Source organism: Pseudophryne corroboree, chromosome 2 (assembly GCF_028390025.1).
Source record: "Pseudophryne corroboree isolate aPseCor3 chromosome 2, aPseCor3.hap2, whole genome shotgun sequence".
In the NCBI taxonomy this organism is placed as follows: Eukaryota; Metazoa; Chordata; class Amphibia; order Anura; family Myobatrachidae; genus Pseudophryne; species Pseudophryne corroboree.
This window is the reverse complement of record NC_086445.1, coordinates 393,706,747-393,733,682: the sequence shown is the minus strand read 5'-3', so window position 1 is coordinate 393,733,682 and position 26,936 is coordinate 393,706,747. Positions and strand designations below refer to the sequence as shown.

At 46.3% G+C, this 26,936-nt stretch overlaps 1 protein-coding gene across 5 annotated transcripts in view; it reads left to right on the top strand.

Moving 5' to 3' along the window:
• TMEM131 (transmembrane protein 131) overlaps nucleotides 1-26,936 on the top strand; it is a 554,400-nt gene that overhangs the window by 468,805 nt on the left and 58,659 nt on the right. For all 5 annotated transcript variants that reach the window (XM_063953320.1, XM_063953322.1, XM_063953321.1 and 2 more), the window contains 2 exons: nucleotides 1,573-1,682; nucleotides 2,912-2,978. In XM_063953320.1, coding sequence (XP_063809390.1) covers nucleotides 1,573-1,682; nucleotides 2,912-2,978 — 177 coding nt within the window. The remainder of the gene's footprint in view (nucleotides 1-1,572; nucleotides 1,683-2,911; nucleotides 2,979-26,936) is intronic.

Below are 26,936 nucleotides of genomic sequence, written 5' to 3'. Positions count from 1 at the left end.
GCATTCCGGAAGAGGTCATTCCTACCCTGGTCAAAGCCAGAAAGGAGGTGACCGCACAACATTATCACCACATGTGGCGAAAATATGTTGCGTGGTGTGAGGCCAGGAAGGCCACACAAAAAAATTTCAACTCGGTCGTTTCCTGCATTTCCTGCAAACAGGAGTGTCTATGGGCCTCAAATTGGGGTCCATTAAGGTTCAAATTTCGGCCCTGTCGATTTTCTTCCAGAAAGAATTGGCTTCAGTTCCTGAAGTCCAGAAGTTTGTCAAGGGAGTATTGCATATACAACCCCCTTTTGTGCCTCCAGTGGCACTGTGGGATCTCAACGTAGTTCTGGGATTCCTCAAATCACATTGGTTTAAAACCAGTCAAATCTGTGGATTTGAAGCATCTCACATGAAAGGTGACCATGCTCTTGGCCCTGGCCTGGACCAGGCGAGTGTCAAATTGGTGGTTTTTTTCTCAAAAAAGCCCATATCTGTTTGTCCATTCGGACAGGGCAGAGCTGCGGACTCGTCCCCAGTTCTCTCCCTAAGGTGGTGTCAGTGTTTCACTTGAACCAGCTTATTGTGGTGCCTTGCACCTACTAGGGACTTGGAGGACTCCAAGTTGCTAGATGTTGTCAGGGCCCTGAAAATATGTTCCAGGACGGCTGGAGTCAGGAAAACTGACTTGCTGTTATCCTGTATGCACCCAACAAACTGGGTGCTCTTGCTTCTAAGCAGACTATTGCTAGTTGGATGTGTAATACAATTCAGCTTGCACATTCTGTGGCAGGCCTGCCACAGCCAAAATATGTAAATGCCCATTCCACAAGGAAGGTGGGCTCATCTTGGGCGGCTGCCCGAGGGGTCTCGGCTTTACAACCTTGCCGAGCAGCTACTTGGTCAGGGGCAAACACGTTTGCTAAATTCTACCAATTTGATACCCTGGCTAAGGAGGACCTGGAGTTCTCTCATTCGGTGCTGCAGAGTCATCCGCACTCTCCCGCCCGTTTGGGAGCTTTGGTATAATCCCCATGGTCCTTTCAGGAACCCCAGCATTCACTAGGACGATAGAGAAAATAAGAATTTACTTACCGATAATTCTATTTCTCGGAGTCCGTAGTGGATGCTGGGCGCCCATCCCAAGTGCGGATTATCTGCAATACTTGTACATAGTTACAAAAATCGGGTTATTATTGTTGTGAGCCATCTTTTCAGAGGCTCCGCTGTTATCATACTGTTAACTGGGTTTAGATCACAAGTTGTACGGTGTGATTGGTGTGGCTGTGGTATGAGTCTTACCCGGGATTCAAAATTCCTCCCTTATTGTGTACGCTCGTCCGGGCACAGTACCTAACTGGCTTGGAGGAGGGTCATAGGGGGAGGAGCCAGTGCACACCACCTGATCGGAAAGCTTTACTTTTGTGCCCCGTCTCCTGCGGAGCCGCTATTCCCCATGGTCCTTTCAGGAACCCCAGCATCCACTACGGACTCCGAGAAATAGAATTATCGGTAAGTAAATTCTTATTTACCGCAATAAACAAAGCCCTCAAACACCTGTAACCACTGAATAATATTTTTCAACAGGACAAGGAAATTGCACTAGAAAATCCCTCTGATGCTCCTGTTTATATCCAGTTTGTGCCCCTGGCTCTGTATTCTAACAGTTCTCTGGTGCTAGACAGAATAGTAAAGAGGTGAGTGTATTGCCGTTTTATTATGTTTCTGCGAAATGTGTTTTCTTTATTAGGACTTTGTCTATGATAGATACAGATGCGCCCCTCATGAGTGAGCCGCCAGGTCCCGTGCAACTCTGCTAACGACGGGCTGCTCTTTTTGCTAAAAATGCATCTTAAGGGCCATACACACTGATATCTATGAAAAATATGAACGATATCGTTCATAAATGAACAATTTATCGTTCAGTGTGTATGCAACAGCGATGACCGATGTGCGTCCCCGCAATCATTCATCGTTTATACTGTAAATGCAAGCCAATTTGGACGATATCGATGTATGTAATGTCATATCGTCCAAATCGGCCATCGGTATCATCCACTGTGTATACAAAAAATCGTTCATGCAAAATTGTTTATCTTTCTATCATCGTGCATATTGCACAAATATATCAGTGTGTAGGGCCCTTAAGTTGCAACACAGTGCAATTAGGACACTCTAGAAGACTGTGCTGATTAATGCAAAATATGACACACGAAACTCACAATATTGGATGTATTCAGAATTTATTGTATGATTTAGTTTCCATTTTTCTCCAATTTCTTGTATTCTAAAGCGGACATCTTTACATTTATAATGCAGATAATGACCTTAACACTCAGACGATGCATTTGCAGTTTAAACACTTAAACATCGATGTGTATATAGCAAGATATGGGGGATATTGAGTTGATGCAGTAATTTAGCGCAAGTTCACTTTTCGCACAATAGGTATTTCCCCCAACTTTTCACCTGCTCATAGGTGGTGAAGAGAAATTTTTGATAAAACCTATGGAGGATTATAACCGGCGAATAATTGAATAGGTCTGCTTTCACAGGCAATTGAATATGCCCCATAATCGCAATGCTACCTTTGCGCACATCTTTACATAGAAGCATGAGTATTAGTAGCAGCAATGTCTGTGACGTTAACAGGTGCTGTTAAACCAAAGTGCACTGTGCTAATACAATTCCTCACCCCTCTCTGTGGTTATGTTCTATTGCTGTATGTGCTTGACATATATGCCTGTTTCTGTGCACGGTGTGTCTGAGCAATGAAACTGATGTAAAAGTGTTACTGTAAGTGAGAGAAAGTATGCATAAAAATGAGACGGGAAGTGCTGAGTAACAAACATAGCTTTTTGTCTTTTTTATGTAAATAATGTCTGCAGTTACTTCCTTAATTACTCTTTTTTTTTTTTTTTTCTAGATTCAATATCAGTAAGTCACTAAATATAGACCTGAAGACACTTGAATTCAAAGTATTCAGAAATAATGTAAGTACGCAGGAAAATATTGCTGTGGGCATAACAAAAGTGCTGCACATGCGTTTCCCGTCTGAATACATGTCCAGAATTGTAATTGCTTTCATTGTACAGGTTGAGTATCCCATATCCAATTATTCTGAAATACGGAATTATTTGAGTGAGACTGAGATAGTGAAACCTTTTGTTTTCTGATGGCTCAATGTACACAAACTTTAATACACAAAGTTATTAAAAAAATATTGGCTAAAATAACCTTCAGGCTGTGTGTGTATATTAGGTGTATATGAAACATAAATGCATTCTGTGCTTAGACTTGGGTCCCATCACCATGATATCTCATTATGGTATGCAATTATTCCAAAATACGAAAAATTCCCATATCCAAAATACCTCTTGTCCCAAGCTTTTTGGATTAGGGATACTCAACCTGTATTAGTGGGAAAACACACTGCTTAAGATGATGAGCAAGACTGTATTTCCCATGTATATCTCTGCTGTAGTTGAAGTTTAGTTGTAGGAATAAAAAGTTGTAGATGCTATATACTGTGTGTAACTTGTACATATTGGATCATTTCATTGTTTCTTTTTCATCCACTAGGGGTCACTGGAGTACTCTTGGGGATATGGACAGTGTTAGCAAGGACTGGGCACTGAATATTCAAATTTCAGTAACTCTCCTCCCCTCCATACTCCCAGCATACCACAGTGTTTTTTCGGTGCTCACATGGAAAGGAGCACAAAGTGTGGAGTTCCTCCACATATTCTACTTTTATTTTTATTTTTGCTTTTTATATATTTATAATCCTTTCCCAGCTTCCACAAAAGCTATGGGTCCAGGATTACAGAAGCTGCTGCGTGCAGCTCTTGGCGTGTCGGGCCTCACAAAGGAGCCCCCTCACAGCCACAAGCAGCTCAGCTAACAGCTGAGACTGCAGAAAGGACTGAACGGAGCTTGCTGGAAGAAGCCCCGTCAGAGTCCAAGTACATCAGCTACCTTCAGCTGAGGCTGCAGAACGGAGCTTGCTGTAGAAGCCCCGTCAGAGCACAGGAACCAAGGTATTTATGACCCGCCGTGTGGTGGGACTGCTCTGTGCATCGCCCCAGGCATCCCGCTGCTCCGTCCCCGCCACCGCTGTTATCAGCTCCCCGCCGCCGCTCCCCTATTCCCGGCCGCCGCTCCGAGGGACGCGCTGGACGGCCGCTGCAAGCGCCGTTCTAAGCGCTCCCTGCCTGTAATGCAATCAGACAGCGGACAGCGTTCAGTGCTGCCGCGGTCTGTTCCTGTGACGGCCGGAGGCTTAGGGGAAGGTAACTGCTCAGACCGCGGACATCGTTCACTGCTGCCGCGGTCTGTCTCAATAACGGTAGGCAGCTCAGCACTGCCAGCGCTCCCTGCACACCCTAAGGGGGTAGCAGGGGGGGGGGGGATGCCGGCGCCTATGATCACTCAGACCGCGGACAGTGCACACTGCTGCCGCGGTCTGTCCCTGTGAAACAGCCCTCTTAACTAGTGGGCTCATGCTGGGCAGTCAGGAGTTTCCCTGTCCCTATTACATGTAGCGCAGCTGCAGGGGTGGGAGAGAGATTATGCCACAGCAGCAGCAATAGATCTATGCTAAAAAAGGGGCTGCATTGTGTTATCTATGCATTCGTGTAGCATTTGTTATATCATACAAGATGTTATACCATAGAAAATGTATATAAAATACTGTATGTATATATGGTCATGTAAGAAAATATGCTATATGTTCTTTGACTATAAGCACATGGATGGAGGCCATTTTAATCATACTTTCTGTTTCTTTTCCAGAACGTTCCTGTCCTACAACACTGCTCCACCGGATTGGCGCAGGGGTGTTGGTAGGAATTTTTTAAACAGGTTTCTTATGGTCTGGCCACGTGCACTGCATTTTGACCATATACACATTTTCGCAATTTTACTGAGGTGGAATTGGTCTGTCTTTGTCTATTTATTTGTCTGGTTACATAATAAGTAAGTCACCAGCAAAGACGGGAAAGTTGTTTCACTGCAATGTCTGTACCAGTGGGTGAGTTCTACCACATGCACAGTATATTTTATACTCCCATTTCATCTCCTATTTTGCAAAGATAGTTCTCATTTGCCTTATAAATTCCCAGTTTCTGCTATGTTGCAATCCTGACGATTCTATGCCAGGCCTAACTGCGCAAGATGAATGTGAGAAGGGTGAATAGACCAGCAGTCAGATAGTGTGGGTGCGTCAGACTGAAGAGACTCTGACAATTTATAAGGGGTCTTTACTAGACCACAGATCTTATTTTTTTTTTGGAATCTCTAAATAATATGTTAATAGGATCCTGATACACAGGTTTCTAAACCTCGCCGATTTCAGTCTAGTTACCCGTTTCCAAAGTCAGTGACATCTCCATGGCAGCTATGCTAGAGTCGCTGTATACAGCAACAGGGGTGTTGCTTCGACCGTGTTTGGTTGGCATTTGGGTAACTACGGCGTTGCTTGTCTGTATAACAGGACTCGGGTCCGCCCTACAAAACGTCCACCTTATGCTTCTCGCTGATCAAATCTGCGAAGCTGCTGATTATCTATGTACAGCTTCTACGGACGTCTGCCTAGTCAGTTCTCGCATTTCAGCGTCATTCGTGGTGGCACGACAAGTGCTCTGGATGCGTCCTTAGCAGGCGGAGGCAAAGGTCGAGAGAAGAATCAAAGCATTACCTTATGCGAAGGTTGTTTGGTCCTAATTTGGACAAAGGTATACTCTGGACCAGTGTTCGAAGCCTTTAGACCTCAGCCCTTTTCAGGCCGTGGTAGAGAAACACCCACACCTGGTAGGCGAGGACGTGGTTTTCAACAAACCAACACCAGCGTCCGGACGCTAAGGTCACCGGCAAGCCAGTGGCAGGACGGGCTCCCAGCCCATCTCGGTTCTCCAGTTGTGGAAGCACGCCTTCAGACGTTTCATTTGGTGTGGTTCCAGACATCCACAGATGGGTGGATCCGCAATTTGGTGTTAAAAGATAAGAGTTCGACTGTCTACCGCCTCTGCGGTTTTTCAAGACAGGACTGCCTGTGTCGGACGGCAAAAGGGCGGTTCGGTAAATTGGCATTCACTCTCTGCTGGATTCAGCAGTTTTGTTTCCAGTCCCTGTACACCAACAAGGTCAGGGTTATTAGTCCAGTCTGTTTGTGGTACCACAGCCGGATGGCTCGGTCAGGCCAATATTGAATACTTATTACAGATTCAAGATGGAATCTCTGCGGACAGTACTTGCAGGTTTAGAGCCACAGGAAATTCATGATTGCGTTGGATCTCGAGGATGCGTATTTACACATTCCGATTTGCCCACCTCATCAGAGGTTCTTGCGTTTTGCGATATGGCAGATCCATTATCAGTTTCAGGCTCTACCGTTTGCCCTCTCGTCGGCGCTTAGGGTATTCACCAAAGTGATGTCTGTTATGATGGCTCATCTCATATCCCTGGAAGTGATAATAGTTCCGTATTTAGACGATTTGCTCTTCAAAGCTCCGTCTCACCAAATGCGCCTGCAACATGTGTTGCTAATGTACAATGTGCTGGTTCAGCACGGTTGGATTGTCATCTTTAAGAACTCACATCGGATTCCGTCTCAACGACTTCAATTCCTAGGGATGATTCTCGATACGGTAGATCGAAGAATTTGCCTACCAGAACATAAAGTACAGACTATTCGTCATCTGGTACGATTAGTGCTCAAGCCTCGGTACATTTGTGCATTCGCCTGTTAGGCACAATGGTGGCGATTTTCAAAGCGCTTCTGTTCGGAAGATTTCACTCACGTCCTTTTCAACTGCATGTGCTCGCACAGTGGTCGGGCTCGTATCTGCAGATTCACTAGAGGTGAGGTTGTCTTCACTGGCCAGAGTTTCTGTACTCTGGTGGCTCCAAGTACACAATCTAACCGCAGGAAATCGGTTCGGCGTCTGGAATTGGATAGTTCTAACCACAGACGCGAGTCTCAGAGGTTGGGGAGCTGTAGTTCAAAATTGTCAGCTCCAGGGTCTCTGGGCGGATCAAGAAAGATTGCTGTCTATAAAGGTCCTAGAACTCCGGCCAATTTACAATGCGCTACGACAAGTAGTGCACATGCTTCGGTCTCAAACTGTCCAAGTGCAGTCAGACAACGCAACGGCGGTCGCGTACATCAACAAACAAGGAGGAACGAGAAGCAGCATGGCATGCGGGAAGTAGCTCGAATCCTCAATTGGGCCGCCCATCACCAAGTGATATTGTCGGTAGTGGTCATTCCGATAATGGACAACTGGGAGGCGGATTATCTCAGCCATCGGGATTTTCATCCAGGAGAATGGGCATTAAATCCAGAAGGGTTTCACATGTTGGTCAAGAGGTGGGGTTACCCTCAAGTGGACCTGATGGCATCTCGCCATAATCACCAAACGCCCCAGTATGTGTCCAGAACGCGAGATCCAAAGGCAGTGGCAGGGGATGCTCTCACTATTGCGTGGCCGTACAGCCTCGTGTATCTGTTTCCACAGTTTCCGCTGCTCCCTCTGTTGCTAAAACGGATTTCCGCTGCTCCCTCTGTTGCTAAAACAGATCAAACGAGAGTCCGCCACAGTCATACTAGTGGCGCCTCATTGGCCTCGGAGAGCTTGCTTCTCGGATCTTCACAGGCTACTCGCAGACTATCCTTGCCCGCTTCCGCTACGTCCGGACTGGTTACAACAGGGTCCATTCCTTTACCCCGATTTAGCGCAAATGCGTTTGACGGGGTGGCTGTTGAGACCGCCCTCTTAAGAAGAGAGGGCATTCCACTATCGGTTATAGTAACCATGTTACGTGCTAGAAATCCAGTTACGACAGCTCATTATTACAGAATTTGGCGTGCCTATATAGGTTGGTGTGAAGCTCGGAAGTTTCCGACATCATCTTTCAAGTTATCCCGTCTTTTGTTATTTCTACAGACGGGCTTAGATGGAGGACTGCGTTTATCTACACTAAAGGTGCATGTATCTGCTTTGTCAATTTGTTTTCAAAGACGATTGGCTCTATTGCCGCCTGTACACACCTTTCTGCAAGGTGTCCTCAGAGTACAGCCTCCATTCATTCCACCTACAGCGCCATGGGACTTGAATCTGGTTTTAGATTTTGTACAGTCTTCGTACTTTGAACCCTTACATCAAGTGGATATTAAGTTTCTCACTTGGAAAACGATTTTTCTCCTAGCCTTAGCTTCGGCAAGGCGTGTTTCAGATTTGGGTGCCTTGTCATGCAAGCCACTGTTTTTAGTGTTTCATGATGACAGAGCGGAGCTTCGGACGAATCCTGCTTTCTGGCCAAAGGTAGTGTCATCTTTTCACATCAATCAACCAATAGTAGTTCCTGTGTTAACAGGACATTCTGGAACTTTGGATGTGGTACGCGCATTACGCGTTTATGTATCCCGAACGTCTACAGTTTGTAAGACGGATACGTTGTTTGTTCTCTATGATGCTGCCAAAATGGGTTGGCCAGCTTCTAAGCAAACCTTATCCAGATGGATTATACTGACCATACGTCAGGCTTACCTTCATGCTAGGTTACAGCCGCCTACATCAGTAACAGCTCATTCCACACGTTCTGTGGAAACTTCATGGCCAGCTGGTCGTGGGGCTTCTACGACGCAGCATTGCCGTGCGGCTACATAGTCATCAGTGCACACGTTTGTACGCTTTTACAATTTTGATACGTTTGCGGCATCAGCATCTAGCTTTGGCCGCCTATGTTACAGGTGCCAAACAGCTCTCCCGCCCACGAGGGAAGCTTTGGTACGTCCCAAGAGTACTCCAGTGACCCCTAGTGGATGAAAAAGAAAATAGGATTTTGGTACTTACCAGGTAAATCCTTTTCTTTGAATCCATAGGGGGCACTGGACGCCCACCCAGAGCAGTTTTACCTGGTTGTGGTAAGTTCAGTGGATCTTATGGTAACACATTCTCACCGATTTATCGGTTATGGTGGTAACTGGTTAGTTGTCAGTTACGTTATGTGTCAACTTTATTGTTGTCCGTTATGTTATAATGTTATAGGTAATTCTCCATTGTTCATCCTCTCTATCCTGTTCGCCTCAGGAAAAAACACTGAGGTATTCTGGGAGTATGGAGGGGAGGAGAGTTACTGAAATTTGAATATTCAGTGCCCAGTCCTTGCTAACACCGTCCATATCCCCAAGAGTACTCCAGTGCCCCCTATGGATTCAAAGAAAAGGATTTACCTGGTAAGTACCAAAATCCTATTTTTTGTTCAGTGTCCAAGCCTTTCTCTCTATATTAAATCCTGCTATTAAAAATCATTTTTAGGGAAATCTGTTTTTTATGAGAGAGATCATAGATAAACAACACAGGCTGTATATACACATGTGGTGACTCGATATGTATTCGTGATATATCAGGTGAGTGCTTATGAGGCATGTAAGCTGAAGGACACTGCACAGAAGTGAGCATAGAACAATATGCAGGAGGATTCAAAGCTTTAAGTTTTATGCTTTCTCCCAAACACTATGCAAAAAGATTATTTCCTCAGAATTACAAGTTGTATTCAGTGTTAGATCCATCTGTTATTTCTTTATGAAGTAAATAGTCGCCTTTAAGACCTTTGCGCACACAAATGGTTTTGTCTGTATGGAACAAAATCTTACTTTTTTTTTTTTCGTGGATCGTCTCTTTCACATGGAGCGGTTTTGTGTTGTGTGTAATGTTATGGCCATATAGTTTTTAATTGAGATGCAGTTAGGTTGCTGGCAGTTGGGATCCCGGCGGTCAGGATACCGACGCTGAAATACTGACTGCTGACAATGCCGCCAGCCAGAATCCCGGCTAACGGGCTATTCCCACACTGTTCGTGTCCACGACACCTATTGCGTGGAAATAGAAGCTGTGGCGAGTGCAGCAAACACTGCACCCACAGCATGGCGAGCCCGCAAGGGGTCTCTTTGCGCTCGCCATGCTGCCAGCATACTGGTGGCCGGCATCCTGGCTGCTGTTATATCATACTGAACCCTTTTAATCTGTAGGCAGAGACATTTGAGCTTGGGTCCCAAATGTGTCATTTCAATGTGGTTGATTCATTGTTCTATTGGCGATACCTGAAGCGTAACCGTGTTTATTGGGTCCACCCAATCAACCAAAGGAGAGGTGAATTGGGTACATTTAATTATGAAGACCTGCAAGCTGAGGAAAATAAATTCTTCAACTCTTTTTGCATGTCTGTTTCATTCTTTGGCTAATTATGTAGCGGTCTGAAAGACCATAGTCAGAAGACTAAAATGAAAAATTGCATTCAACCTGTTGTACAACAACACTTGTCAGACTCTGTACGGGTAGAAGGTCAGTGGACAACTAAATTTCGTGGTGTGTGAAAGCATGCATAATGTCACATATGTCACTATGTTATGGTGACTGCCAGGAGTGGTTTTAGAGGTGAGGGAGTTTTTAGGCACAACAGTAACGGCCGCTCCCCACCTGCTTAATTTTATTTTCTCTTTCATCCACTAGGGGACACTGGAGTCCTATACAGTAGGGGTGTGAAGCCTTGAACCGGAGGTGTGGCACAATCTAAAATTAGCATTGTCTGCACAGCCGGCTCCTCCCCCTTCACATCCCTTCTCCCTCAGTTTGAAAAATTGTGCTGGAGGTACAGCACGTGGAGTACTGAGCTCCTGACTAAAAATCTGTAAAGGGCTGCGTCCACCTAACAAAAGGGGGACAAGGCTACCTACTATCGGAGAGACAAAGATCCCTATTGAGGGGAACTGCATCTCTCCACAGAAGATCCTCCAAAAAAACAACTAATAGTGAGTACTGGTCAAAAGGCTAGGGTCTTCCAGATAAAAAAAAAAATTATTATTTTTTTTCTTCTCTCTCTCTTATAACTTAACCTGAATGCAGTTTAAAACTCCCTTTGATAGAACCAATCAGGGAGGGACGGCAGAGCGACGGTGGCCGGCGTGTGGGAGCCTTAGTGCGGCGCGGGGCTCAGCCTGTCTTCCCTGTGAGCAGGGAGGGACGGCACAGTGGACGAGGAGACCCACAGGCGGAGCGGAGCCGGCGCGCACCGGCCAGCGGGTCTGAAGCGCGCCGAATAGAGGACTCGGCACGCACCGGCTGCCAGCGTGGGGGGTCAGAAAAGCACAGGACTGGACGCACTAAAGCAGCGCATAGACAAGGAAGGGTATGCGCAAAGCCCAAAACGTTCATAACAGTGCTGCAGGCTCTTTTTCTCTGACGTCCTAGTGGATGCTGGGGACTCCGTAAGGACCATGGGGAATAGACGGCTCCGCAGGAGACTGGGCACATCTAAGAAAGATTTAGGACTATCTGGTGTGCACTGGCTCCTCCCCCTATGACCCTCCTCCAAGCCTCAGTTAGATTTCTGTGCCCGGCTGAGCTGGATGCACACTAGGTGCTCTCCTGAGCTCCTAGAAGAAAGTAGTTTAGGTTTTTTATTTTCAGTGAGACCTGCTGGCAACAGGCTCACTGCAACGAGGGACTAAGGGGAGAAGAAGCGAACCTACCTAAGTGGTGGTAGCTTGGGGTTCTTAGGCTACTGGACACCATTAGCTCCAGAGGGATCGAACACAGGACCTGACCTCGTCGTCCGTTCCCGGAGCCGCGCCGCCGTCCCCCTTACAGAGCCAGAAACATGAAGGTGGTCCGGAAAATCAGCGGCTGAAGACTTCTGTCTTCTCCAAGGTAGCGCACAGCACTGCAGCTGTGCGCCATTGCTCCTCATGCACACCACACACTGCGGTCACTGATGGGTGCAGGGCGCTGGGGGGGGGCACCCTGAGCAGCAATAATAACACCTTGGCTGGCAAAACTAACACCATATATAGCCCTAGAGGCTATATAGGTGTATATTAACCCCTGCCAGAAACGATAAAATAGCGGGAGAAAGCCCGCCGAAAAAGGGGCGGAGCCAACTCCCTCAGCACACTGGCGCCATTATTCCCTCACAGCTTCGCTGGAAGGAAGCTCCCTGGCTCTCCCCTGCAGTCCTGCACTACAGAAAGGGTAAAAAAGAGAGGGGGGGCACAATTTAGGTGCAGTATATATATATTATAGGCAGCTATAGGGGAAAACACTCTGTATAGTGATATCCCTGTGTTATATAGCGCCCTGGTGTGTGCTGGCATACTCTCCCTCTGTCTCCCCAAAGGGCTTTGTGGGGTCCTGTCCACTGTAAGAGCATTCCCTGTGTGTCTGATGTGTGTCGGTACTGCTGTGTCGACATGTATGATGAGGATAATGATGTGGAGGCGGAGCAAATGCCTGTGAATGTGATGTCACCTCCTGCGGGGTCGACACCAGTGTGGATGGACTTATGGAAGGAATTACGTGACAGTGTCAGCTCCTTACATAAAAGGTTTGGCGACATAGGACAGCCGGCTACTCAGCTTGTGCCTGTCCAAGCGTCTCAAATGTCATCAGGGGCTATAAAACGCCTGCTACCTCAGATGACAGATACAGATGTCGACACGGATACCGACTCCAGTGTCGACGATGATGAGACGAGTGTACCCTCCAATAGATCCACCCGTTATATGATTGAGGCTATGAAAAATGTTTTACACATTTCTGATGATACCCCAGGTACCACAATAAAGGGTATTATGTTTTGTGAGAAAAAACTACCAGTAGTTTTTCCTGCATCTGACGAATTAAATGAGGTGTGTGAGGAAGCGTGGACTTCCCCAGATAAGAAATTGATCATTTCTAAACGGTTAATGGCTGCGTACCCTTTCGCGCCAGAGGATAGGTCACGCTGGGAAACACCCCCTAGGGTAGATAAAGCATTGACACGCTTATCAAAGAAGGTGGCACTACCGTCTCCGGATACGGCCGCCCTAAAAGAACCTGCTGATAGAAAGCTGGAAAGTACCCTAAAAGCTATATACACACACACTGGCATTATATTGAGACCCGCTATTGCATCAGCTTGGATGTGCAGTGCTGCTGCTGCGTGGTCAGACTCCCTGTCGGAAAACATTGATACCATGGATAGGGACAATATTCTGCTAACGATTGACCATATAAAAGACGCGGTCTTATACATGCGTGATGCACAGAGGGATATTTGCCGGCTGGCATCAAAAATAAGCGCTATGTCCATTGCCGCCAGACGGGGGTTATGGACTAGGCAATGGTCAGGTGATGCCGACTCCAAGCGGCACATAGAAGTTTTACCCTATAAAGGGGCGGAACTTTTTGGGGAAGGTCTTTCAGACCTCGTTTCCACAGCTACTGCTGGGAAATCGACTTTTTTGCCACAGGCTACCCCACAGCAAAAGAAAGCACCGTATTATCAGGTACAGTCCTTTCGGCCCCAGAAAAATAAGCGGGCTAGAGGCTCATCCTTTCTGCCGAGGGGCAGAGGAAGGGGGAAAAAGCTGCAGCACACAGCTAGTTCCCAGGAGCAGAAGTCCTCCCCTGCGTCCGGTAAGTCCACAGCATGACGCTGGGGCTGCTCAGGCGGTATCGGGAACGGTGGGGGCACGTCTCAGGTTTTTCAGCACACAGTGGGCTCTCTCACAAGTGGATCCCTGGGTCCTTCAAGTAGTATCTCAGGGGTACAGGCTGGAATTCGAGACGTCTCCCCCCCCCGCCGTTTCCTAAAATCTGCCTTGCCGGCAACTCCCTCTGCCAGGGAGGCAGTGTTGGTGGCTATTCAAAAACTGTATTCACAGAAAGTGATCGTCAAGGTACCCCTCCTTCAGCAAGGAAAGGGTTACTACTCCACAATGTTTGTGGTACCGAAACCGGACGGTTCGGTGAGACCCATCTTAAATTTAAAAACCTTGAACACTTATACCAAAAGGTTCAAGTTCAAGATGGAATCGCTCAGGGCGGTTATTGCGAGCCTGGAGGAGGGGGATTACACGGTATCCCTGGACATCAAGGATGCGTACCTGCATGTCCCCATTTACCCTCCGCACCAGGAGTACCTCAGATTTGTGGTACAGGACTGTCACTATCGGTTCCAGACGCTGCCGTTCGGGTTATCCACGGCACCGAGTGTCTTTACCAAGGTAATGGCCGAAATGATGATACTCCTTCGCAAGAAGGGAGTTTTAATTATCCCGTACTTGGACGATCTCCTGATAAAGGCGAGGTCCAAAGAACAGTTGATAGTGGGGGTGGGACTTTCTCAGGAAGTGCTACAACAGCACGGCTGGATTCTAAACATTCCAAAGTCACAGCTGGTCCCGACGACACATCTTCTGTTCCTGGGAATGATTCTGGACACAGACCAGAAAAGAGTGTTTCTTCCACTGGAAAAAGCCGAGGAATTGTCATCTCTGGTCAGAGACATTCTAAAACCAGGAAAAGTGTCGGTACATCAATGCACACGAGTCCTGGGAAAAATGGTAGCTTCGTACGAAGCAATTCCATTCGGAAGGTTCCACGCAAGGACGTTCCAGTGGGACCTGTTGGACAAATGGTCCGGGTCCCATCTCCAGATGCAACAGCGGATAACCCTATCGGCCAGAACCAGGGTGTCGCTGCTGTGGTGGCTGCAGAGGGCTCATCTACTAGAGGGCCGCAGATTCGGAATACAGGACTGGGTCCTAGTGACAACGGATGCCAGCCTTCGGGGCTGGGGGGCAGTCACAAAGGGAAGAAATTTCCAAGGACTGTGGTCAAATCAGGAGATTTCTCTTCACATAAATATCCTGGAGCTAAGGACCATTTACAATGCCCTAAGCCAGGCAAGACCCCTGCTTCAAAACCAGCCGGTACTGATCCAGTCAGACAACATCACAGCGGTCGCCCATGTAAACAGACAGGGCGGCACGAGAAGCAGGATGGCGATGGCAGAAGCCACAAGGATTCTCAGATGGGCAGAGAATCATGTGTTAGCACTAACGGCAGTGTTCATTCCGGGAGTGGACAACTGGGAAGCAGACTTCCTCAGCAGGCACGACCTCCACCCGGGAGAATGGGGACTTCATCCAGAAGTCTTCCAAATGTTGGTCAACCGGCGGGAAAAACCACAGGTAGACCCTCAGGCGATAGCGGTGGACGCTCTAGTGACACCATGGGTGTACCAGTCGGTTTATGTGTTTCCTCCTCTACCTCTCATACCCAAGGTACTGAGAATAATAAGAAGGCGAGGAGTGAAAACCATACTCGTGGTTCCGGATTGGCCAAGAAGAGCTTGGTACCCGGAACTTCAAGAGATGCTTACAGAGGACCCTTGGCCTCTGCCGCTCAGACGAGACCTGCTGCAGCAGGGACCCTGTCTGTTCCAAGACTTACCGCGGCTGCGTTTGACGGCATGGCTGTTGAACACCGGATCCTTAACGAAAAGGGTATTCCGGAGGAAGTCATCCCTACCCTGATCAAAGCCAGGAAGGATGTCACCGCAAGACATTATCACCGCATTTGGCGAAAATATGTTGCTTGGTGTGAGGCCATGAAGGCCCCGACGGAGGAATTTCAACTGGGTCGATTCCTGCACTTCCTGCAAGCAGGGGTGACGTTGGGCCTCAAATTGGGGTCCATAAAGGTCAAGATTTCGGCTCTGTCGATTTTCTTCCAAAAAGTACTGGCTTCACTGCCCGAAGTTCAGACTTCTGTCAAAGGAGTACTGCATATTCAGCCTCCTTTTGTGCCCCCAGTGGCACCTTGGGTTCTCAATGTGGTTTTGGCATTCCTGAAATCACATTGGTTCGAACCACTTAAGACTGTGGATTTAAAATATCTCACGTGGAAAGTGGTCATGCTGTTGGCCTTGGCGTCGGCCAGGCGGGTTTCAGAATTGGCGGCTTTGTCTTGTAAAAGCCCTTATCTGATTTTCCATATGGATAGGGCAGAATTGAGGACTCGTCCTCAGTTTCTCCCAAAGGTGGTCTCAGCTTTTCACTTGAACCAACCTATTGTGGTGCCTGCGGCTACTAGGGACTTGGAGGATTCCAAGTTGCTGGACGTAGTCAGGGCCCTAAAAATTTATATTTCCAGGACGGCTGGAGTCAGAAAGACTGACTCGCTGTTTATCCTGTATGCACCCACCAAGCTGGGTGCTCCTGCTTCTAAGCAGTCTATTGCGCGCTGGATTTGTAGCACTATTCAGCTGGCGCATTCTGCGGTAGGCTTACCGCAGCCTAAATCTGTAAAAGCCCATTCCACACGGAAGGTGGGCTCATCTTGGGCGGCTGCCCGAGGGGTCTCGGCTTTACAACTTTGCAGAGCAGCTACTTGGTCGGGGGCAAACACGTTTGCAAAATTCTACAAATTTGATACCCTGGCTGAGGAGGACCTGGAATTCTCTCATTCGGTGCTGCAGAGTCATCCGCACTCTCCCGCCCGTTTGGGAGCTTTGGTATAGTCCCCATGGTCCTTACGGAGTCCCCAGCATCCACTAGGACGTCAGAGAAAATAAGATTTTACTCACCGGTAAATCTATTTCTCGTAGTCCGTAGTGGATGCTGGGCGCCCATCCCAAGTGCGGATTGTCTGCAATACCTGTACATAGTTATTGTTACAAAAAGCGGGTTTTGTTGTGAGCCATCTCTTCAGAGGCTCCATTTTGTTATCATACTGTTAACCGGGGTTCCTATCACGTGTTATATGGTGTGATTGGTGTGGCTGGTATGAGTCTTACCCGGGATTCATAAATCCTTCCTTATTGTGTCAGCTCTTCCGGGCACAGTTCCTAACTGAGGCTTGGAGGAGGGTCATAGGGGGAGGAGCCAGTGCACACCAGATAGTCCTAAATCTTTCTTAGATGTGCCCAGTCTCCTGCGGAGCCGTCTATTCCCCATGGTCCTTACGGAGTCCCCAGCATCCACTACGGACTACGAGAAATAGATTTACCGGTGAGTAAAATCTTATTTTTTACTAAAACTTACATTTAGTGGGGGCCATGTTTCTCCATTTTGGTGCCAGGCTGAGGTAAGGGATGGGTCCCCCCACCCCCCGGTAGTGTACATAGGGGAAAGTTTTTTTATAAAAGAATTAGCTCCCCCTGCTGCACTGCCTGGATAGTGCATGCATTAATATAGGAGAGGGATCGTTAGGTAACAGCTCCCTCTGCTGGTGTAATGTATATATACAATATACAGTTTGAGGATCTCCTGAAAAGTAATCAAACTTTAAAAATTATGTTTTCAAGGGACTTCTGTTTCAAAGATTCCGGAGAAAATACATGGAAGCAAGCCAACTCTAACATCGTAGCTGATTTACAGTTGGGGTGTGAGGGTTGCGAGTCGGCTGGTTTTTTATTTTTAAATTATTATTTTTTTGGCCTGTTCCTTTTATTAAAAAAAAAAGGACAGGTAATTCCAGCCGGATCCAATACCTTTGCTTCCGCCATCTCCCAGTCTTTCTCTTCCTAGTTTAAAGGGTGAAAGCGCTGCGTGCTACCCTGGTAAAGGGTTTAAACAAAAAAAACAACATGTCTAAGGCAACCAAGACCTCAAAGACCTGTTATGTTTGTACGAAATGTAACAAGAAGAGCTTAGACAAGGACGCTCCACCCTGGAACAGTGCTCTGGCTAAGGCATGGGAAGACAACCTTGCTAATAGAATCTCCAAGGAGATGGCAGAATCGCGCAAGCAGCAATCGGAATGGGCTGCGGGATTCTCAAAGACAATGGAAGAATTTCTCATCAGGTTAACGCCGCCCGCACACGCAGAAACGAGTGTGCGCAAAGCTGTTAAAAGAACTCTTCCTATTATACCAGAATCTGAGGAGGAAGAGGGTTTTCTTCTGGATACGGAAGAAGGGGAGTTAATTGAAACTAACCTAGACGCCGATTTTCCAGAAGAGGACTCTGCAATCTCGGGGCTGGACTCCTTAATTGACGCGGTAAAGGACATCCTCAGCTTTAAGGAAGAGGAAATCCGGGAGCCGGAAGATTTCGATTTGTTCGAATCCCAAAAGCCGCGTTCAGCAGTGTTCCCCATTCCTAAATCCCTCCAATCTTAGATAGAGGAGGCTTGGAAACAACCTGACAAACGCTTTCAATTTCCGAAACGGTTTCAGGTAACTTACCCCCTACCTAAGGGTGTAATGGATAAGTGGGAGTCTCCGCCGGTAGTGGATGCTTCCCTAGGAAGGTTGTCAAAGAAGACAATCTTGCCAATTCCTAACGTAACTACTTTAAAGGATGCGTCAGACCGTAAAGTTGACACTGCGTTAAAATCAATCTTTGTAGCAGCAGGTGCAGCGCAGAGACCTGCGATCATCTGTGTTTGGGTCAACAAGGCCATGGGTGCATGGTCCGACCGTATTGTACAAGCTATTAAGGAGGAAAATAGCTTAGAAGAGATTACCCAACTGGCGGAACACATTCGAGAATCTGCTTCATACTTGTGTCAAGCTTCTAAGGATATTAGCAGAATAGCATCGCACATATCTGCATCGGCCATATCGGCTAGAAGGATTTTTTGGGTCAGAGAATGGCAAGGAGACTCTGACACCAAGAAGGTGGTGGAATCCATCCCCTTTGGGGGTGAAATGCTGTTAGGACCAGAGTTGGACAAGTGGATTTCGCAGGCTACAGCGGGAAAGTCCACTTTTCTGCCTACTCCTTATACGAGAAACTAGGAGAGGTTATTCGGGACCAGCGTTTCCTTCATTTAGATCACAGTCCTTTCGAGCCCGAGGTAGGGGTTTCGGTACACAAGCACGCGGGGGCAGAGGTAGAGGCCGCTCGCAGGCAGCAACCAGAAAGCAGGATAAACCTGCTGACAAGACCGTGGCATGACGGCCTCCCAGCTCACCTGGGGTCCCCCTTGGTGGGCGGCCGACTGGAAGGTTTTCTGGACATCTGGGCCAAAACCTCACCAGAACTTTGGGTGAATAACTTAATCTCTCAGGGATACAAACTGGAATTTCAACAGAGGCCTCACAATCAGTTTTTTACAAGGATTGCCTCAGTGCCCTCAAAAAGCAAGGGCACTACGGGCAGCAATTCTCAAATTGCTACAAGCAGAGGTCATTATTCCGGTTCCCGCTTCTCAGAGAGGAACGGGGTTCTATTCCAATCTTTTTGTCATGCCAAAGCCAGACGGGATGGTCAGACCAATACTCAATTTAAAAGTTTTCAACCAGTTTTTAAGAGTACAGATTCAAGATGGAATCAATCCAATCAGTCATTGCAGGCTTAGAACAGGGCGAGTTCATGGTATCCATGGACATAAAGAATGCATATCCTCATATTCCAATCTGGACTCCTCACCAGGCTTACTTAAGGTTCGCACTGGTGGCGGATCACTACCAATTCCGGGCCTTGCCGTTCGGTCTAGCATCAGCCCCAAGAATTTTCACAAAGATCATGTTGCAGGACTGAGACTGTTGGGGGTCACGATTATACCTTTTCTGGACGATTTACTGATCAAGGCTCCATCTCAGACTCGACTGCTCAAGGATATTCAGACATCCCATCAATTTCTAATTCAACATGGATGGATTGTCAATTTCCAAAAGTCCAACCTCATACCGACTCAACGGATTCAATTCCTCGGTCTCATCTTGGACACGGTCCTATCACGTGTGTTCCTACCAGAGAACAAGGTCCAGGACCTACAGAGATTAGTGGCTCAGGTACTGAAGACGCAAACCGTTTCTCTGCACCTCTGTGTGCAACTTCTCGGGAAGATGGTGGCGTCGTTCGAAGCTCTCCAGTACGGCAGACTTCATTCCCGACCATCCCAAATAAATCTCATTGCTCAGGGAGCAGGCTCGCACTGGCTTCTCCATCGGAGAATCCGACTTCAACCACAAGTACGGGTCTCCTTGATATGGTGGTCGTTACACAAGAACCTTGCAGCCGGCAAGAAATGCGGCATTTGGGATTGGAGGATCCTGACGACGGATGCCAGTCTCAGAGGTTGGGGAGCCGTCCTAGAGGACCATCAGTTTCAAGGACGGTGGACGCTACAGGAGAGCAAACTACCCATAAATATCCTCGAACTAAGAGCAGTTTACAATGCACTTCTCTTAGCAGAAGACCTAGTCATGAATCAACGCATCAGGATTCAGTCAGACAATGTCACGACGACGGCTTACATAAACCGTCAAGGAGGAACAAAGAGCAGGATGGCGTTAAAGGAAGCCACAAAGATCTTGTCTGCAGAAAGACGAGACATCATTCTCTCGGCAGTGTTCATTCCAGGTGTGGAGAACTGGGAAGCAGATTACCACAGTCACCAGGACATGCATCCGGGAGAGTGGTGCCTTCATCCACGGATTTTCAACATGATTGTGAGAAGATGGGGTCTGCCTGAGGTGGACCTAATGGCGTCTCGACAAAACCATCAGCTGCCCAGATATGTGTCAAGGACTCGAAATCCAGCAGCAGAAGGAGTGGACGCATTAACACTTCCTTGGTGTTACAAGAGGGTTTACATATTTCCACCATTCCCACTCATAACCAGGGTTCTGAAAAGGGTAAAGCGGGAACGAGTGTGGGCCATTATAATCGCACCGGATTGGCCCCGCAGGAGTTGGTACTCCAACCTGCTGGGGTTACTTGCGGAAGATCCTTGGAGGTTACTTCAGAGAGAGGACCTGCTATCTCAGGGACCGTTCCTACACCCCGACCTGAACAGGCTGCGTTTGACGGCGTGGCTATTGAAACCCGGATCTTAAGAAACAGAGGGATTCCACGAATGGCCATTCCTACAATGATTGCCGCTAGGAAGCCGGTCACAGCCAGGCACTACTACACGATTTGGAGGACGGTACATGGCTTGGTGTCAGGTACGGGGATGGAATTCAACGAACTTCCATATATCTCGACTTCTACTTTTCCTTCAGGCCGGTCTAGAGGGAGGGCTCAGACTGGGCTCTCTGAAGGTACAGATTTCGGCTCTCTCCATCCTTTTTCAACAGCGGCTAGCATCCTTGCCAGAGATTCAAACCTTTTTACAGGGGGTTCTGAGGATTCAACCCCCTTTTCGTCCTCCCACGGCACCATGGGACTTAAATTTGGTGTTAGAATATTTGAAGTCACCGACTTTTGAGCCGTTGACAGACCTGAAATGTCTCTCTTGGAAGGTCACGTTATTACTTGCCTTGGCTTCGGCTAAGCGGGTTTCTGAGTTGGGAGCCTTATCCTGTAAGAGTCCTTTCTTAGTTTTTCATGAGGATAGGGCGGAACTCCGTACAAGAGCAGACTTCCTTCCGAAGGTGGTTTCGGGGTTTCACGTAAACCAGCTAATAGTGGTCCCATCTTTCCAGGGTCTCACAGATGAGGACGTGTCATTGGATGTTGTCCGAGCTTTACGGGTATACGTACAGGTTACGTCGTCTTTCAGAAAGTCGGACCATTTGTTTGTTCTTTATGATGGGCCAAAGAAGGGTTGGCCGGCATCTAAGCAGACTTTGTCTAGATGGATTAGACTTGCCATTCGACAAGCTTATATTTCCTGTGGCAAACAGGTTCCAATTCAGACGGGTGCTCACACTACCCTATCAGTGGGTGCCTCGTGGGCGGCTGCCAGGGGTGCTTCCACTACTCAACTTTGCAGAGCGGAGACGTGGTCTTCAGCCCACACGTTCGCGAAATTTTACAAGTTTGATACTTTTGCGTCCAGAGAATCTAAGTTCGGACGTTTAGTTTTGCAGGCCACCGACAGCACTCCCTCCCTGGGGGATAACTTTGGGACGTCCCCTACTGTATAGGACTCCAGTGTCCCCTAGTGGATGAAAGAGAAAAGAGGATTTTCGTACTTACCGATAAATCCATTTCTCTGAATCCTCTAGGGGACACTGGACGCCCGCCTCGGTGCTGTCAACCTTCTGTGTTCAAAGTTCTTGTTTTAAACAGTTTGTACAAACAGCGTTACTTCTTCGGTTAAGAGTTCTTGGCCGCTGTTTGATATGTTGTACGGTTCGGTTCATCGCCATGTGCTATAGTGTCATGTCCTATTCTCTGTCAAATTTTTCAAACTGAGGGAGGAGGGATGTGAAGCGGGAGAAGCCGGCTGTGCAGACAATGCTAATTTTAGATTGTGCCACACCTCCGGTTCAAGGCTTCACACCCCTACTGTATAGGACTCCAGTGTCCCCTAGAGGATTCAGAGAAATGGATTTATCGGTAAGTACCAAAATTCTCTTATATTACTATAGTGCATAATGTCCACCGCAACCTGTATATCTACATTATTCATTTACAAACATGCGTAAAAATTTGTATTGTTATCTTCATTAACAGTCAGTGATTTTATATTAAGTTCAATTGAATTTATACTTCAGTGATTTTATATTAAGTTCAATTGAATTTATACTTCATCACAATTATTTTATTTTTGACACTAATTATTATTTACAGTTAAAGGGCACGGCGATGGGGACAAGATTCGTGCCGAGCTTTGCGAACCTGTACATGGGCAGCTTTGAAGAGGAACATGTGTGGGGGGGCGGGCTCGGCGCGGATCTCGTCCTCTATTGCCGTTTTATTGATGATTTGTTTTTCATTTGGGGTGGTGATGAGGTCACATTGCAGAATTTTTTGGAGGGTCTTAATATTAATGATTTTGGTCTTAAATTCACTTATAATTATAGTTTAACCACTATATCTTATTTGGATATCGCTCTGGAGGCTATGGAAGACAATTTGAATACATGCACATTCTTTAAGGATGTGGATCAAAGCCGATTCTTGAATTATGGTAGTAGTCATCTACAAAAATGGCGTGATAACGTGCCTAAAGGCCAATTTATTAGATTAAAAAGAAATAGTTCTACTATTGAAATGTTTACTATACAGGCAGAAAAACTGAGGGGTTCATTTATAGAGCAGGGATACCCCCCTAGGGTGGTTAATAAAGCCTATAGGGAAGTATGCAATATGGATAGATGTTGCTTACTACAAGGTAAGGAGAAGAATGCTAAGGAAGGTCATATTGGGGAGGAGGATATAGGTAGTGCAGCACACTTCATTACCAGATATAATTCTCATGCAAATGAGATTAAGGCCATTATTCAGAAGAATAGTCAACTATTACAGATGGACGAAATTCTGAATACAGGGACTAGGTGCAGTAATAGAGTGATTTTTTAGAAAATCTAATAATCTTAAATTAAGATTGGCACCTAGCCATATGAAAAGTGCCACCTCAGGAGAAAATCCGAAGCATAGTTGGTTACCTGTGAAACCAGCTGGGTTTCATAGACATGGAAATATCAGATGTCAGACATGTTCCTTCACTAGTCGTAAAGTTGATATGTTTAGTTCTAGAATTACAGGGGAATCCTTCCCTATAAAGGCATTTATTAATTGCAAATCCTCATTCATAATCTATTTACTTATTTGTGGATGCGGTAAGCAATATATTGGCCGGACTACCAGAATGTTACATGACAGGCTGATGGAACATAAAAGGAATATCATCAGTAGGACAAGAAAACAAAGCCTCTATAATCATATCAGTAATTGTGAACTGGGAAATTTAAAAAACATCCAGATGTTTGGTATTGAACAGGTTAACAAAACGGCTAGAGGTGGTGATCGTTATGGGCTCCTCTGTAAGAGAGAGGCTTATTGGATATATTGTTTAGGTACGATGGTACCGGGTGGTTTAAACGATACAGTTGAGTTGAACAATATCCATTAGACATCTGATCGATTGATTTGTGAATTATAGATTCCCCTCTTGAGTCCTTAGTTTCCCAGATAGTCAAAATAGGGACATCGGGTTCCACTGGGATGGTGGTATTCCTCTATATATGTATGCGTGCGTGTATGTGCACGCATTTAATAGTGTGTATATATATGCATGCATATGTATTGGGGGTATTGGATATGTAACATTATGTGGTCTATGATCTGTGTGTGTGGGGGGAAGGGTTAGTTCATTGGCGATTAAGGGTTCTTGTATCGATCGTGAGCCATGTTTATGATATTTATTTAATAGTGGTAATTCAGTTGTATGGAAACCTTTTTGCCTGAAATAAGTGGAAAGGGATTGTTAGGTTGATATTTGAGTGGGTCTATGCTCTGTCATGTTGGAAATATGAGTATTTATAGAAAAAAGGGCTACCCGTAAGAGATTGGCTTTGTCTCTTATCTTGCGGGTTATATCTTCTATATGTATCTAATCGGGACATTGGAGACTGTTAATGAAGATAACAATACAAATTTTTACGCATGTTTGTAAATGAATAATGTAGATATACAGGTTGCGGTGGACATTATGCACTATAGTAATATAGGGATTTCTTGTAAGATTTTTTAATTTTGTATATTGATTATAATATACATATTTTTAATTTATATATGTATATGAATTTTACGTGATGGCATCTATGATTTATGTGTTGGTTTGTTAATACCATTAACCAAATTAATTACGAGGTCTATGGATGTTTTCGGGTAGTAGTGACTGGGTAATAGTACTGACGTATATGAGGGGCGGATGTATATAAGAACATGTAAGAGGAAGAGATGATTAAAGCGAGACAATTAGAGCTGCATAGAGTTTGACTCGCACGTGAGACGCAGTTAATGCGCGTGCGCGCCTCTTCGGAAAATCTGAAGTCAGTTACTCTTTGGACCCTGGAACGCACGCGGACACGCGTTGGATGCGCGTGCACGTTCTAATAGCGCCCGGAAATAGATGACATGTGGGTTATTTAAACAGGTCAATCGGAGTATGTACCATATTTCTCCTGAGGAAGCCGCTGATTTCACAGGCGGAGAAACGCGTTGAGAGAGGTCCACAGCATATGGACCTGGCTGTATTTCTGGACACATATACTAGAGATGAGCGGATTCGGTTTTACTCGGTTCGAAAAAACCGAATCTTATTGGCTCACGGATGTCACGTGTTTTGGATAGCCAATAAGATTCGGTTTTGAGAACCGAGTAAAACCGAATCCGCTCATCACTAACATATACCAAACGGACCTGAGGTGTGGCGGGATTCAAAGAAGGAGTCGGCTGCGGAGACTCTGATCCAGTATACAATCAGCTGGTTGGTGAGAATTCCTATTAAACAAGCCCGCTCAGTAACCAGTGTCCAGGACAGATCATGAGAGCCCTAGCTAGAGGGCAGTATATAAATATGGTTGCATGCCCATGTTGATTGTGGTGGATTATAGTGATTTATTTACCAAACGTGGATTAACCTAGGTTATGAACATTGCTGCTACTTTAATCAACTAACCCAAATATCTGGATGCACATGTGCTTAAAGTCTTTTCATCTGTTTATATGGACACAACTGTGACTGAACATTGGATGTCACATATTGTGGACGATTATAGTCCAGTTGCATTTTATACTGTAAAGCAATTGAGGGTTAAGTTATAGGGGTGGTCTTCTGTATGCCGGCGGTCGGGCTCCCGACGCTCAGTATACCGGCGCCGGGAGCCCGACAGCCGGCATACCGACACTTATTTTCCCTCGTGGGGGTCCACGACCCCCATAGAGGGAGAATAAAATAGTGTGGCGCGCGTAGCGCGCCACCGTGCCCGTAGCGCGGCGAGGGCAGCGAGCCCGCAAGGGGCTCATTTGCGCTCGCCACGCTGTCGGTAAGCCGGCGGTCGGGCTCCCGGCGCCGGGATGCTGGTCGCCGGGAGCCCGACCGCCGGCCAGCCGTAGTGAACCCAGTTATAGCCATAAGGGGCCCCTCAGTTAAATTATATGCATGTTATCAATTGATTAACATACCAGTGATGCATCATTGTTAGGTCCTAATTGGAATGAAGGGTATGTTGTGAAGTTGGGCATTGATGGGTTAATGAGTATTATTAATTAATTTAAGGTAATTTTAATACTGGCCGGGTCTGTGTGTGTGTGTTATATGTATGTCATTTGTCTCAATGTTGTGTGAATAAAAAAAACACGAAGTGATTCCGGTTATGCAGCGCTTTATTTAATATTTATTTGGTGGTTTTTATTACTTTTTGGGAGATTCAGTGATCTCCTTGTTAGAGCTGCAGCATATCTGGAAAACTAGTGGTTTATTACAGGAGATTCCTTGTTAAAGTCAGCGCCGAGTGTTTTTTTCTTTTTCTTTTAACGTATGAGAAATAGGGATTTCTTGTAAGATTTTTTAATTTTGTATATTGATTATAATATACATATTTTTAATTTATATATGTATATGAATTTTACGTGATGGCCTCTATGAATTATGTGTTGGTTTGTTAATACCATTAACCAAATTAATTACGAGGTCTATGGATGTTTTCGGGTAGTAGTGACTGGGTAATAGTACTGACGTATATGAGGGGCGGATGTATATAAGAACATGTAAGAGGAAGAGATGATTAAAGCGAGACAATTAGAGCTGCATAGAGTTTGACCCGCACGTGAGACGCAGTTAATGCGCGTGCGCGCCTCTTCGGAAAATCGGAAGTCAGTTACTCTCTGGACCCTTGAACGCACGCGACACGCATTGGGTGCGCGTGCGCATTCTAATAGCGCCCGGAAATAGATGACATGTGGGTTATTTAAACAGGTCAATCGGAGTATGTACCATATTTCTCCTGAGGAAGCCGCTGATTTCACAGGCGGAGAAACGCGTTGAGAGAGGTTCGCAGCATATGGACCTGGCTGTATTTCTGGACACATATACCAAACGGACCTGAGGTGTGGCGGGATTCAAAGAAGGAGTCGGCTGCGGAGACTCTGATCCAGTATACAATCAGCTGGTTGGTGAGAATTCCTATTAAACAAGCCCGCTCAGTAACCAGTGTCCAGGACAGATCATGAGAGCCCTAGCTAGAGGGCAGTATATAAATATGGTTGCATGCCCATGTTGATTGTGGTGGATTATAGTGATTTATTTACCAAACGTGGATTAACCTAGGTTATGAACATTGCTGCTACACTAATCAACTAATCAACTAACCCAAATATCTGGATGCACATGTGCTTAAAGTCTTCATCTGTTTATATGGACACAACTGTGACTGAACATTGGATGTCACATATTGTGGACGATTATAGTCCAGTTGCATTTTATACTGTAAAG